General features: G+C 43.0%; 1 protein-coding gene across 2 annotated transcripts; it reads right to left on the minus strand.

Moving 5' to 3' along the window:
* Positions 1-222: 222 nt before the first annotated feature.
* On the minus strand, positions 223-14,511 carry brd8b (bromodomain containing 8b). Of its 2 annotated transcripts, none has more exons than XM_035649904.2 (18): positions 14,425-14,511; positions 13,453-13,549; positions 12,508-12,577; positions 12,307-12,356; positions 12,099-12,221; positions 11,936-12,016; positions 10,941-11,005; positions 10,231-10,403; positions 9,611-9,802; positions 9,153-9,246; positions 8,678-8,820; positions 8,029-8,467; positions 7,905-7,942; positions 7,509-7,702; positions 7,000-7,092; positions 6,116-6,184; positions 5,483-5,768; positions 223-1,604 (listed from the first exon to the last, which is right to left on the minus strand). In XM_035649904.2, the coding sequence occupies exons 1-18, from the start codon at positions 14,441-14,443 to the stop codon at positions 1,545-1,547; spliced, it is 2,286 nt and encodes a 761-aa protein (XP_035505797.1). In that variant the 5' UTR covers positions 14,444-14,511; the 3' UTR covers positions 223-1,544. The 2 variants fall into 2 exon arrangements, with proteins under 2 accessions (XP_035505797.1, XP_047190405.1); XM_047334449.1 differs by having other exon boundaries at positions 7,509-7,711.
* Between the last annotated feature and the right edge of the window lie 257 nt (positions 14,512-14,768).

The following is a 14,768-nucleotide window of genomic DNA, read 5'->3' on the forward strand; positions in this document are numbered from 1 at the left end:
GTCACTGGCACAGCTGGAGTTCTGAGTAATTTAACAATTGAGGATAATTATAGTTTGTGTATGCTAGATGATTTCAATAAACAATAAAAGTACCTAGTGAAGGCACATTCCCAAGAAAGCTACTGCTGGAAGTCAAGCCGCAAAATAATTCTCTCTACCAGGTCAAATTAGACCAGAGCAATATGAGACATCAAACTAAATTCCACAAGGAAAAAAAATTGCTTTAGGTTTAAATCAAATCTTTTTTATTTAACATATGTACAACAGAACACGATACATGTATCGGCTACCTAAACACAAAACTACTTGATCCATCACACTGGTACAAACGTATATTGTACTCCCATCTAACACACGATACACAAATATCACCGGCGACATCCTACGTGACAAGTACAGATGCATCAATACTATCACAGCAACGAGCTTCATTCTGTGTTGTAGCCCTTAAATTAACTCCACACAATCCAGGTTTTACATCACTACCAACTATTTCACAAGGTACGTGTAATCTTTAGAATCGACTTCCTACCTACACGGGCGGCTCCGGGTCGGGGCATTTCAGTGACACTCATCGGACATGTGAACGTCTGGTGGCAAACAGCAAAACTTATAAATTCAAAAAAGAAAGACCCACTACTTGTGTAATATTTCACTTTTCAGAGTGAACCTGGACGCACAACCAAAGAGATAGAAATGACACGTGATAAACAGACAACAACCGTGACCGATTACACAGCTTGAGCATGTTCCATTTCCTTCATCACCTTATGAAGTTAGTTGGATTCTATGGATGCTTGGGGTAAGTCAAACAGACTGCACAAGACTAACAAGTAAAGTGACATCATCCCATTAATGAACAAACACCAGAATGTAGTTAGCAAAGATGTGATTTGTGGGTCTCACTAACATTTTAGAGTGATCAGACTGATCTTGGTTCCATCTGGTGCCAGTAACATCATTTCCGAATTATTTGTCGTGTGACCATCCTGGTTGTTGTTGCTTTTCTCATTAATTTATTTTCAGCCCATGTGGGTAAAACACAAAAAAAGAAACCAATCAATCTACCATCTAGTATTGATGCATCCACGATTCATTGTGACAACAACCTGGTGAGTAGAACTCACTCGTCCTTTATCATTTTGATCATAAACAAACTTTTGCTGGTGAAAATTGTCTCTTTTTTCTTTATCTCTTTTAACAAAGTCCTCTGCTGTTCCATCTCGGCTGGAGGAAAAGACGAGCCACCGTCTTCGCTGTTGAAATGATACGAGGGGAAAGTGGTGCGCTGGCTTGTTTCCTGTAGTGAAATCCAATAGTGCTGCACATGAACTGGAGAAGAGGCGGCTCTGTGCAGCTCTCTCAGGTCCACACACACACACCCTCATCTATACCAAAGCAAAGACGACTAAGTGTGTGTGCGCATACACACACACACACAGAGACTAGGCACACAGAGTCTGAGTATTCAGCTCCAGCTTCTCCGATTCCAAAACAGTGGCTCTTTGTTTCTCTGAGTGAGTTGTTCTCCGGAATCTCACTCTTTATTTTTTCATTTTGAGGTCCGCCTCCATGGCACTGCGGCGACCCCTGGTGCCTCCGTCCTGCGGCAGAGAGATAAATGAGGAGAAACAGGGAAGATGGAGAGAACAGGAGAAAAAATTAACACAGGAATGGAAAGGGCAGTGGTCAGGTGGACGGCGTGAAGGCAGGGCCCAGTGGTGGGTCCTCCTCACGTGACTGAGCTCCGCACAAAAACACAGCACAGTCCATGTCGGAAGGCTTCCTCTCCAAATGAAGAACGTAAAAAAAATTGACAACGATGAGAAAGAAAAGGGTTTAAAACGAAAAGAAGGAAAAAAGAAATTGGAACATGCAGAGACACGGACAACCGCACGAAAACAGAAAAAACACAGGAAACCGGCATGAGGACGTTAACCGGAGGTCGACGGAAGCTTGGGTGATGAAAAGGAACCTGTGTGTGTGTGTGTGTGTGTGTGTGTGTGAGAATATGGTGCCCAAACAAAACTTTATGAGGGTGAAATACACAGTGAAGTGTGTGTGTGTGTGTGTAAGTGTGAAGGTGGCCCTTCTTATCCACAACACACACATCTAAAGATTAAAACATAATGACAGGAGCTCTTCACTCTTCGCTCTTCATCTCCTCACAACTGAATCAATTATTTTTTACTGTTTATGGCTATTTTCCATTAACAGAAAAAATTAATAAATGTTAAAGAAACGGTCCAAAGTCCGACGTGTCCAGGACATTTACTGTGTTTGAGCCACAGAAAAATTAAAATCTGCCCTTTTCTGAAAGTAATCAAAATCTATTGTTGAGCCCCGAAGTTAAAACATTTGTAGTGTCTCACAAGATTTGTGTACTCGTGTTCTTCTCTTCGTCTTACTGGTCTGAAGTGGGAGGGGCCGCAGTTTGAAAAAGGCGATGTCATGTACTTGTATGCAACAATTAATAACTGTTGTGGCAAATGTGAAGAACAAATGATCGAACCACATCTACAAAGTCCTGATCACCAGTTCAACTATCAATAAATAATATTCTGGATTTTTAAAATGTATATTATAGTCGTAAATATATCCAGTTAAGGAGTCTTTATAATCTTCTAAACGTACACTTTGAATAGAGAATTCACCTAAACTTTATATTTTATAAGTTTAAACACTGTAATGGTTAGAATTTCCTAGTTATTAAACTGTTGCTGGATTTGATATCATTATTTGGGTTTTGTTTTTTTTAAACATCGCATTAACAAAATACTTTGAATACGGATAACTTACTTTTTATGTTTAGTAGTTGGATATTTAAGTTGAAAAATTACCAAAATGGAAGTGTTTGTTTTTACAGAACATTTGGAGTTTCAGTGGCTGTTACAATCATTTAAAGCCATACTACTTTTATTTTTACAACAGGTTTGCTTCCTTTAATTCCCCTAACATACACCTGAACTGAGAGAAGGAAAGGAAAAGAGCCTACGTGTATAGTGTGTGTTTGTGTGTGTGTGTTTCTGCATTGAGACGAGCATGTGCGGCGCGTGTCCTGGTTCTGGTGAGATCTGAGGGGAGGACCTGAATACTTACAAAGAGAGAGAGAAGGAAAGCAGGAGAGGCCATTGGGACACTGTCCTGTAGGAGGACAAACATTGGAGTGAGAAAGAGAGAAAAGACACACGTGCGTGAGAAGCAAGTTTCATACAAGTCTGCGTCCGACACAGAGGCACGCCGGGGAGACGGAGGTCCGCTGAGGCCGCTGCACGGCACACACGCAAACACACAGACGTACATACACAACGTCAGAGAGACAGATATACACACTCAGACCGCCAACAGTGAGATTAAGGACAAACACACACGATCAGGCAAGGACACTCACATACACACTTAACACATCTTTAACACAACTCACAAACACTGTATCAGAGTTTCCATCATCGCTTGTGTGAAAGATATCACCACTTTAGTTCACTCATATAAGCTAAATGCTCCATTCTAACATTCTTCAGCTAAGTTAAGTTCTGAAGAAAACTCTCTCATGTCCACTGCAGCTAAGCGCGCTGTCAGAGATTAAAACATTTTGCGTAATAAGTCGGCAAATATATTCTGTAAAGAATATACAATATAAAGACAATTGAGCACAATCCACCATATGTCTCTGTCCTGAGATCGCTTTTTAAAAAATTCCACAATACTTGAAAAAAAAAATCCCATGAGTAGCAGGCGCGCGCGCGCGCGCACACACACACACACACACACACACACACACACACACACACACACACACACGAACACACGAACACACACACACACACACGAACACACACACACACACACACACACACACACACACACACACACACACACACACACACACACACACACACACACACACACACACACACACACACACACACACACACACACACACACACACACACACACACACACACACGGCAAATAGTCAGATTTATAGCAGAAAGATAAGAGCCAGACGACAAGCAGCTGAGCCGAAGACAGACAGAAGTTAGTGAGGAGAGGAGCAGCCAGCATGCAGGACACTAAACATCTGAGGAAGTCGAGACCAGGAATCGTTCGTCTGAAGCACAATGTACAGCAGCAAGTGAAGAGAGGTGTTGGTCAGATGTCTGTGAGCGCATGTTTTGACTATTGTACACCGCGTGTACATTTCCTTAGATTCCTAGATATGAATAGATGTTGTGTAACAAGGTACATTTTCATTGTGAAGCCTGAAGTATAGAATGATTTAATGTAAGTAATCATGTTGTCACCTGGAACACAAAGCTTATAGCTGCACCTTCATGCGTTATCATCAGCAAGTTGTTTTTATGTCACATGATGTGTAGACATGCACTGAGGTCCGGACATTTTCCTGAAATTTTCAGGGGGCTGTTTGTGACGCAAATGTTGCTCCAGACATTTTCCTGCCAGACTCTGGTAAAACTTCTGGGAAAATGTCTCAGTGGGCCCATGTGAGTATACAGAGGGGAAAATCTCTGGAAGATTCACAGCGAGCGAATGGAAACCATTGCTTTCCGCAGCGAAATTATAGTCACCCAGACGCCAAAGAATGTTCCAGAAATGTTCCTGTTGGTGTGAATATGCGTCTGACTCAGACTCTGGAAAATGTCCAGAATAGAGCTCCAACAGTTAATCGATTAATCAATTACTAAATTAATTGCCAACTATTTTGACAATCTGTTCAAGTTCTCACACAAACGGTAAAAATTCTCTGATTTCTGCTTCTTAAATGTGAATATTTTCCGGTTTCTTTGCATCTCTTTGACAGTAAACTGAATATCTTTGGTGTGTGGACAAAACACAACATCATCTTGGGGTGTGTGAAACATGATAGACATTTTTCACCATTTTATGGACCAAACAACTAATCGATTAATGTAGAAAATAATCAACAGAATAATCTATAATGAAAACAATGGTTAGTTGCAGCCCTAGTTCAGACCCCAATTTTACATTTGTTTGGATTACCATGTCTGAAAACAGCAACATCTATAAAAAAAAAAGGCTCCCGGGTCGAGGCGGAAGGTCCGGCAGTCAGCATTATCAGGGTCGATCAAGGATATGGAAGAACAGGAGCAGAGAGCAAATCAATGCATGTGTTTGCCCTAAGGTCAATGTAGACAGGCGGACAGTGACGAAGGTGAGCCTGCTACAAGAGAGGTTTGAAAAAGTTTCTGTGGACACGTTGACTCTGAAGTCGTTTATCTACTCAGGATGTCAAATCGTCACATGTAAATTGTATGAATAACTCTGGCCTATGAACAAGAGCCAGACTGACGACATTACAGGGGCCTCAAACAAAGACACTTCCACGTTCATTGTATTTGGGGATTTGGAGGCTCGATAGAGTTCTTTATCAAAATGACACTTGTTTGACACTTTGAGAGACAATGAAGCGAACCCTTTTTTTTTTTTTCACCCAACCCACCTTCTCAGCAGGTTCTCCGGGCTTACGGTTTCCCTCTCTGCCGCGGAGGCTCTTGGCGGAGATGGCGCTCTCCGACGTCTGCATGATGAGCTGGGTGGCCAGGAACTGCTGCACGTGCTCCAGGACATCGCGCTGCATCTCCAGCGCCATGTGGTACACGTCGTGGTCTGACGAGTTGTACATGACGGCGTTCTGAAACATGAGCATGATGTCTCGCTGGAACTCGGCCGTCGTGCGGATCACGCCCGACTCGATGTTCTTCTTAATGGCCGACAGGTCCATGGGCCTGGAGCAGGACGAGAGGGAGATGGTTGTGTTAACGTTTTTGAAAAATTAACATGTATCTTGGGCTGTTTAAAAGAATTGCATTGCTATTAGCTGCAAAGGTGATTTTTGTTGAGGGTTGACATTGACACTCGTTAAGTTCTCTGCCCTGTCAAGCTTAACACACAAGTCTCTATGACACCAGGAAGAAAGATTACAAATTTCTTCCTGTGAGTGCAATTTCACCAAAAAAGCAAGTGACTGCATACATGTGTGTGTGTGTGTGTGTGTGTGTGTGTGTGTGTGTGTGTGTGTGTGTGTGTGTGTGTGTGTGTGTGTGTGTGTGTGTGTGTGTGTGTGTGTTCAGACCTGTGTACGATGCTGTGGTAACCAGGGGCGATGTCATCTGACACAGGCTGCAGGAAGACACTGGCGTACCTGAGAGACAACAGCAACAGTAAAACACCAGTTTCCCTTTCAAACAGCTGCCATGAGATAATTTTTTTCCAAAGAGGTTCAAATTTTTGTTTCACTAATCACACAGGTTTGTTGACAGAAAAAGTGTAAACTACCGTCTAATTTTTAGAATAATTTGCAAGCATGTACTGCATTGACAGTCAGCAGAAAAGAAACAAAAAATGCTGAACAAAGAACTATATTTAGGGTCTAGATTAAGATTTTGCCCAGATGAGTCTTTCATACTACTACACTTGCTTCACACGTCTTTGGTTGCTATTGGCTACTAGCTCGGACTGTAATGAACAGCTCTTCTGTTACCAGAAAAGGTAAGTACAGTATCAGGGCCTCAAGCAGATCCAGGTCATCGTTGCCAGTATCGTTTCGGAGATTGTTGAGGTTTTCAAGCATTCTTACAATTAAAATAAAAGAGGCTGCTTGAGTACCATCACGTTTGAAGATCAAATTACCCAATTTATGAGTGATTTAATAAGAGAATAGTGTTTGATTGTGTGTGCCATGTCAAATATGGCACACACAATCATGTTCAGAAAGCTAGCTACATGGTATTCGTCGTATGATGGTTTTATATATATATTAATACTTTGTTAGATTAGAAGTCCCCTGGCATTAAATGACAAACAAAAGTTAGATACAATCAAGATGCTTTGGCGATGACCTCAAAACCAAGCCAAAATAAAAAAAAACACTTTCTAAATGAGAGTGATTTTGAGTTATTGCTAAAATATTTGGACCAACAAAGTCTGATGGATAATTGAGGCAGGAACAAGCTCCACCTGTGGTTGGCTGCAGCTCTCCACACCAGCATTATGGCCTTCTTCCAGATCTTTTGTGCCTGAACCGCCTCCTGGTCCTCACCACATGTAGATCTGATGCAGAACAGGAGGAGGAGGAGGAGGAGCAGAGAGGAAGTGAGTGGGAAACAAAGAGAGAAAAGGAAAGCAGAAGAGAATCCCCAAGTAAGTGGCAGCGAGACAAAAGCACACAGTTAAAATTTGCATGTCAGCAGTCGCAGACTGCTTAGCTCAGGGAGATGGAGTCCTAATCTGATTCAGAAGTCACGACTTCAATATTCATGACAAATGCCAGCTAAGCTTTATTGAGTTTTAACGCAGCGGTGCAACCTAAAATGTTTTGTTAAGAGTGGAGGCAGGGGGTTATCTCAGGACGTTGCCCTGGATTGATTCCTGCTGTCACTCCACCGCGATGCAGTTAGTGGTTATTCATCCAGTGATTATGACAATTTATCACGTCATTCTTCACGCCAACCATGTACGACACTTACAGTTGGGATGACGAGGCCGGGCTGCTGGCCAGTGAATCTGCCGTGTAGCGTTGGGAGGGCGGGCCGTAGCCGTCTTCGCTCTCGCTGGCTGCCCGCTCCACCTCTGACAGATAAGGCCCCTCCCCACACTCCTCCTTCAGCTCCATCCCTTCTTCAGGGTCACCCTCACTGCCCGCCTCCTCCTCCTTCACCTCCTGAAAACACACACACACACACACACACACACACACACACACACACACACACACACACACACACACACACACACACACACACACACACACACACACACACACACACACACACACACACACACACACACACACACACACACACGTGAAATGACTGCAACTTACAAAGGATATTCATATGTGTAAGTCTGCGCAAGAGTGTTACCTTGGACTCTTTGCCAGACACAGAGCTGTCCTCAGAGTCTGTGGAACAGAAATGACAAGAGGATTAAAAAACATAAACATACAAACGTGATGTGTGTGTTTGTTTGTGTGTGTACACCACCCACCAAGGCAGGGCGGGTTGGGCTCAGGCTGACTCCACTCCTCTCCTTCACTCTTCACTGTTGCCTCAGTTGCCTCCTTCCCCGTCACCGCCTCCTCCGCGACCTCGATTCCTGCGGCACCGTCATCAGAGGCGACGGAAGACGTGACGTCACTTCCCGTCACCTCTGGTCCCTCACAGTTTCCCTTAAGCTGCTCTTCCCTTTTGCTTTCTGATTGGTCCTGGGCCTCTGCGCTTGCAGGAGCCGGGGCCGACACCGTGGCCATGACCTGAGGCTCCTGTGTGGGGCCAGAGTCTTGGACTGTGGGCGTGGGATCGGAGGCTTTCAGCTCCTGGGTCTCCCAGGGGCCGGGGAGGGTGTGTCCCTCTGAAACGGCCTCTTCACAAAGAGAGAGCGCTGCTTCCACTGCTGCTGCATCTAAAGCCTCAACAGAGTCATCGACCTAGGAAGAATGACGTGAGGGCAGGGAAGGAAAGAGACGAAGACAGACAGAAAGGAAGAAGAAAGGTTAATTATTTTGTGCTGGGAGCCAACTAGTCTCTAAGACCTATGTGATCAAAATGATTGAGTTTCATCCACTGGATCTTTTCTGTACCGGGAATTAAAATGAGGAAAAGTGATTCACAACACAATGACACAGCGTCTACTGTACCTTCTCCTCTATGATGGCAATGATGCCTCCTACTGTCTCCAGATCCAGTTCGTCACCCATATAAGAGACAGCTACAAGGTCCTCTTCTACTAATACCGACTCCTCACCCAGCTCTGCCTTCACTGCGGCTTCTGCTTCGCCTTCTGCAAGCACACACACACACACACACACACACACACACACACACACACACACACACACACACACACACACACACACACACACACACACACACACACACACACACACACACACACACACACACACACACACACACACACACACACACACACACACACACACACACAGCAGAGTGAATAAGAACATTATAAAAACTTCACGTTGTAATTAATAATGGAAATTGAGTGATAAAAGGTCTGCGTGAATCCTCCTTTGAGTTGTAAAAAGCAGGAAATGTGCCGCTGTGTGAGTGTGTGCATGAGGGAATAGTTAGTGTGTTTTAAAGTGTGTTTACCTGTGATGACCTCGTGACCAGCGGGTAAGGCAGTGGCTGCAGTGGCTGTCTGTAGTCCGTTGGTGAAGCTTCCAGCAGAGTCTCCCTCTGCAACCTGACATCAACAAATACAAAAAAAACAAAACACAAAAAAACAAAACACAAAAGCAACATTTGAATCCAGTAATGTGAAAACATTTTGATATTATGTGACTTACAGTTAGATCGTCTGACTGTGAATAATTACTGCTTAAAATTGAATTGGACCAAAACAAGACTGAACGCATTTGGGAATATAATCTCGCTCCTTTTACACTGACATTCCAAGAGGTGTTCCTGCAGTTTAAGATTAGTTCATCCTTCTGAATACATTGATGTTGTATAGGAAGTAAGTGCAGTTGTGACAGAATTGTGCTTTACTTCAGTTCTTTATTCTTGTAGCTTTGGTGTGTCATCATCCATGTTAAGGTGCCGCTTACCAGACGGGGGCTCGCCGAGATGAGGTTCCCTTTTTTCAGCAGTTCTGACAGAAGCGGCGAGGGCGGCGGTGTGGCCTTCTGGGTCAGGAGTCTCTTCTGCGGTGAGTCATCTGCTAGAGCAGCCAGGCCCGCATCTTTGGGCCCGGGGCCAGGAGCGTCCGCCACGGGTAGAAACACGCCGACCCCCTGAACCTGGCACGAGGCAGCAAAGAATCAGCGAGAGTGGTTCGAACGGTCGGCTGCAATGTCGGGAACTATTTCCTTCCAGCTTCGCCGCTTCGCCAAATGCACCACAATGTGAGATGAGATTTTTACCACTGACTCACAATGAGACCTTAGTTTTTGGGGTAACTGCTGAATTCAAAGGCTATGTATCATTTCAAATAGACACAAAGAAGTCTAATTTAACCAGTGATGATACTGAATTACACTACATGTGAGAAGGTACAGTGAAATCCATCTCAATGAAGCCTGACTATTATGTTCTGAGGTAACACACCTTGGAAAAGAACATGTCTATATGCTAGATGAAGAAAACCTTAATTAGCACATCGGGTCTCTCAGCATTGGCAGCATTCTCGTGGTATCTCATCACTGCTCAACGAGCAGTGTGTTCTTACAACGGAGTGGGTGGTGGTGGTGGTGTCGTCGGAGGCAACGCCTCCCGTGTCCATGGGCGGCGTGGGGGCTGAGGAGTCAGCCTGAGAATCCAGCGCTGGAGGACTGGCACCCAGGGGAGAACGAACAGTCACACTGGGCAAACGCTTGGGTGTGTTTTTCACTGCCTGTCGAGCTGCGACGAAGAGGGAGAGAGAGAGAGTAAGAAAAGGGACAATCAAGGAAGAAGCCAGAGCAGAGCAACATTTTAGTAGCAGATGCATTAAGACTGAGAAATCATTTACTAAAATATGAATGTGCAAAAAAACACTTGGGTTTGATTACATGTCTAAGTGCACCTATTTTCAAAGTACCACTTCCCTGATTTTTATAGACACAATGCTGTCGATCATTTCGATAATATGAAATGTGTCTGCAATCTTACATGATTTTTTCTTGGTAGCAGGGGAAGCTCCCACACTTTGAAAAACAGATGAATTTGGCAAATGTACATCTTGACAGAACTACAGTGAAACCTCCTTTATTCTGATGCATCTTTTAAATCTGCATCATTGCATTGCCAGGTAATGTAGGACACTTGACACAATGTAATCAGCCGTCACAGTGAAGTTCACAATAAATACCCACATCGTCATCCGAGATATTGGATCTCAAGAAGAGAACAATTCACATTTCAACATTAAGGCCCCGAAAGTGTGCAGACGGAACCAACCTTGGTATGCTGTTTCTGTTGCTTTCCTCTTCTGCTCTGCTTCCTCCTCATCCTGCTTCTTCTTTCTGGAGTAGGAAAAACGATATTTTGAGCAGATGTAAGGGGAAAAGACTGTGACTGAAGTGCAAGTGGGTAAAATAAATTTGTACAGAACCTTTCACATACACAAAATTACAAACTACTTAACATCAATAAAAATACACAAAAATAACAAAGATTATGAAATCACAAGCAATAAACAAAAGGTGACAGACACAAAAAGTACCACAAAAGTTTCTAAAAATCTATAAAAAGCAATAAATTAAATGAAGCAGTGATTAATTAAACTTTTCAGCTGCTCCATGAAGACGTCAGCTCGAGAGGCTCGTCCGGTTTGTGAAACAGACAGTAACTTTTGTTCACAAGACCTGAGCCAGATTGAACTTAAATAGGAGAAGGAGGTCAGAAATATACTGAGGTGTTTGACCATGCAAGGCCTGAAAAGTTGGCACCAGAATTCTAAAATGGATATGGAATTTAATTAGAGAGGATACAACTGTCGTGATGTGATCTCATGGTTTTTTTTTGTTAAATTACAGTTGAGGTATCAGTGCTCACTGCCCAACAGAGACTATATCGTTTTACTAGACAGCTATCTGTGAGGCAGTATGGCTAGGAAATGTGGAAAACAAGACCAAACATGTTGAAGTAATGTTTTCAGAAATCTTCTCATGAGCCAAAATGGAGGACAAAAGGACATTTTGATCATTTGGTGACACTTGAATTCAGGGAATCAACATAGTTATTAAGATTCATCCCCTAGAGACCAAGAATGTCTGCACCAAAATTTGTGGCGATCCATCCAAGAGGTGATGTTTCACTTTCTAGACCAAAGCTCGTACAACAGCTGGGTATATGTTGATATTTGAATATGACATTATCTCACGTATCACATATACAGTAATTCATGAGTCATAACAATTAGCATCAAACAGGAGAACAGGACAGAGTCTTACAGTGTGATGTCTGCCCACAGCTCCTTCAGCTGAGAGTCCATGTGACCCGTCTGTATCATATCCACCTCCTTCTTCAACTTCCTGTCAGGACAGAGGTCGCAGAGGAGGTTAAACGTCCGCCTCACTGTCACCAAATATCGCTCTGTTTTTAGGTGTACTGTACCTGTACTGCTCTTGTGTGTCTCGTAGTAGTTTTTTCAGCTCCTCTATCCTCTCAGTCGTCAGCCTGCGGACGATGACATCTTCAATGGTCTCAACCACCTCGCCCTTCTCACCGCGCTTACGCCTGGGGCGAAGAAGGATACAAACACTTTAGGAAAACTTTCAAAATATTGTACTCATGGTGACAATTATGTTGTTGTAGTACTAACTTTGGTGCTTCTGTGGCTTCCAGCAGCTCGGAGTATTGTGAGGCACAGTGCTGAGAAAAATAGAAAAAAAGGTGTTGTTTTGAAGATAATGCTGACAACGAACAAACAACACCCAGTCCTCGCAGGACGCCCAGATCAAGAATCAGATATTCAGAGAAACTAATTGGAGAAAATGTTGTGTATGTTTTGCAGCACTCTCACCTTCTGAGAGAACCAGTCAGGCGGACGACCGGGCTCCGAGAAAGGCTTGATGGCTCTGCTTACAGACACCCTGGAAGACAAAAACACGCCAACTCAGAAAATTAGAAAATACAGTGGTGACGGAAAGCATGCATTCATATCAGTAATAAATGAAGAATATATTGTAATTACTTTTTAGGAATAAATGAAAGAACCTCTATCAATGTCAATGATCACCAGCACTGGCACAATTCACAGAGATGCTGCCACAAAAGTGTATTTCTACCGTTCTTGTTTAGCAGATTGTTTTCCAAATGTTACAGAGAGTAATTAGGTTGATATTGATTTCCTTTTATAAATTCTGTGCCATCATAATCTGAGATCCAACCTGACCCTGGTTTTAAGTCACTATAGCTTGTCCATGTCTGACCTCTAGTGGTGAGAACTGAGATGACCCGCTTTGACAGCACATACTCATACTCACACTCAATACATTTCCCCCACCATGTCCTAAACAATGATAGAACTGCTGGTCTGAAGTTTTTACTACATTTTATAATCAATTCAAATCCAGTCACCTTAAATGGAACAAAAGTAAATCTTCAACTTAAAAAAAAAAGGTTCATCACCATGAATAAACCAAAAACCTTTTTCAAGGACCAAGAAATGTGTTAACTCGCAGTTTCCCTGCAGCAATGGATGTAAATGAAGCGTTGAGTGTTAATGCAGACAATCCCTTCAGGTGACCCAACTTTTGTTGAAGACTTACTAGTAGATATTGGTGTGTATTGTTTTCAACGGTACGAAAATGACAAAGTAACGAGATAAGGAGGAGAGATGGACAGAGCAAGATATTGACTTCCTGTAACCCCTCCGTCATATACAAATTCTTCAAATACAACAGGCAGAAATCTGACTGTATTTTTGGAATATTATAATATATTTCACAGTATGTTTTCTTTTTACCAGTTTTGGTCGCCACTTCTCATAACGGAGGAGGCCAGGCATAGTTTCTCCCGCACGGACCAGGGCTCCGTTGGCCCCACATTCAGTATCTTGTGTTCTGTGGTGAGGGGGAAAAAATGGTACAAATACACAGACATGTTACACTGTGTCCAGGGAATCCCTGACAACCCCCAGGCTTATCACTACGTTTAGTTAAGACAATGAGATATTAATACAAATTTTGGTTGGTATGTAATGCTGCTCAGTTTGGGTTATTGAGACATGCAACAATAAACAAAAACATTCTCATCCGGATGTACTGATAAAATAAAGAACACATAACCAAGACAAAACACCGAGATTCAGTTTCCTCCAACGGATCTGATGAATTCATCTTTTCTCCATTTCAGAATTTAAGTTAAGAGCATGTTTCCTCGAGCAGGTGTTATGTTGTGCTGTTTTGTTTTTGCAGATCGGTGTGTTTGAGGCGCCGTCCACACCCAAACATATAAACCGTCGGGTCTGTGGTCCTGTCAGTGACGTTATGATAAATGAAATAGCACTAACGCAGTAGCGCTGTTATATCACTCCTAGATTTCATTATTTATCTAAGTTGGCTAGCTACCGTTAGCTACACTGACGTTACTAGCATGTATCGTGTTCGGTGGGTGCTATTTAGATGTGTTATTGCATTACACCGTTTTATCACCAGTGCTGGCGCTTGGAAGGATTCATGAAACCATATGATACAAATAAATATATCTACAAACTACTGCTCCGCATGCAACAACATACAGCTAGCTAATGATGAAACGGTAGCGTTAGCTTAGCGCTGTTGATAACGGAGGAACCTATTCATGAGACACACACACACGGCTACACGGTGTGGCGTTTTATCAAACAACAACGCAGGCTGTGGCCAACAGCAGTGAGGGGACGTTTTTGCCATAAAACACGAAGAAGTTCGAGAAAGATTTAGAAAATATTACTCACTGCCGATACCGCTCGCCATTTCTTTTGTGACCAGGCCGAAAGCACAACTTCCGCCGGACAGGTTTGAGTGGTACACAGGCTACTGTCAGTGCACTACAAGAGGGGGGAAAATAAAATAATAAATTGTGTTGATTAGCCATACACAGGTCCTTTATTTAAATTCACACACACACACACACACACACACACACACACACACACACACACACACACACAAATGAATCACTAAATTTATTATGATAATATCTGATATTAATAATTGTATCTCCAAAAGTGATGCTCTAAAAGCTGTCTCAACGCCATCTTCATGTTGTCAGATATAATTGTGGTAGAACTCCCTCGTA

Source organism: Scophthalmus maximus, chromosome 9 (genome assembly GCF_022379125.1).
Source record: "Scophthalmus maximus strain ysfricsl-2021 chromosome 9, ASM2237912v1, whole genome shotgun sequence".
Taxonomy (NCBI): domain Eukaryota; kingdom Metazoa; phylum Chordata; class Actinopteri; order Pleuronectiformes; family Scophthalmidae; genus Scophthalmus; species Scophthalmus maximus.

What these genes read in the sequence shown, in the direction of transcription:
- brd8b (XM_047334449.1), bottom strand. An exon ending in CCGGCCTCGTCATCCCAACT is followed by an intron (nt 7,093 to 7,508) that starts GTAAGTGTCGTA and finishes GTTCTGCATCAG; the next exon opens with ATCTACATGTGGTGAGGACC. An exon ending in CCGGAGAACCTGCTGAGAAG is followed by an intron (nt 1,605 to 5,482) that starts GTGGGTTGGGTG and finishes TCTCTGCCGCAG; the next exon opens with GACGGAGGCACCAGGGGTCG.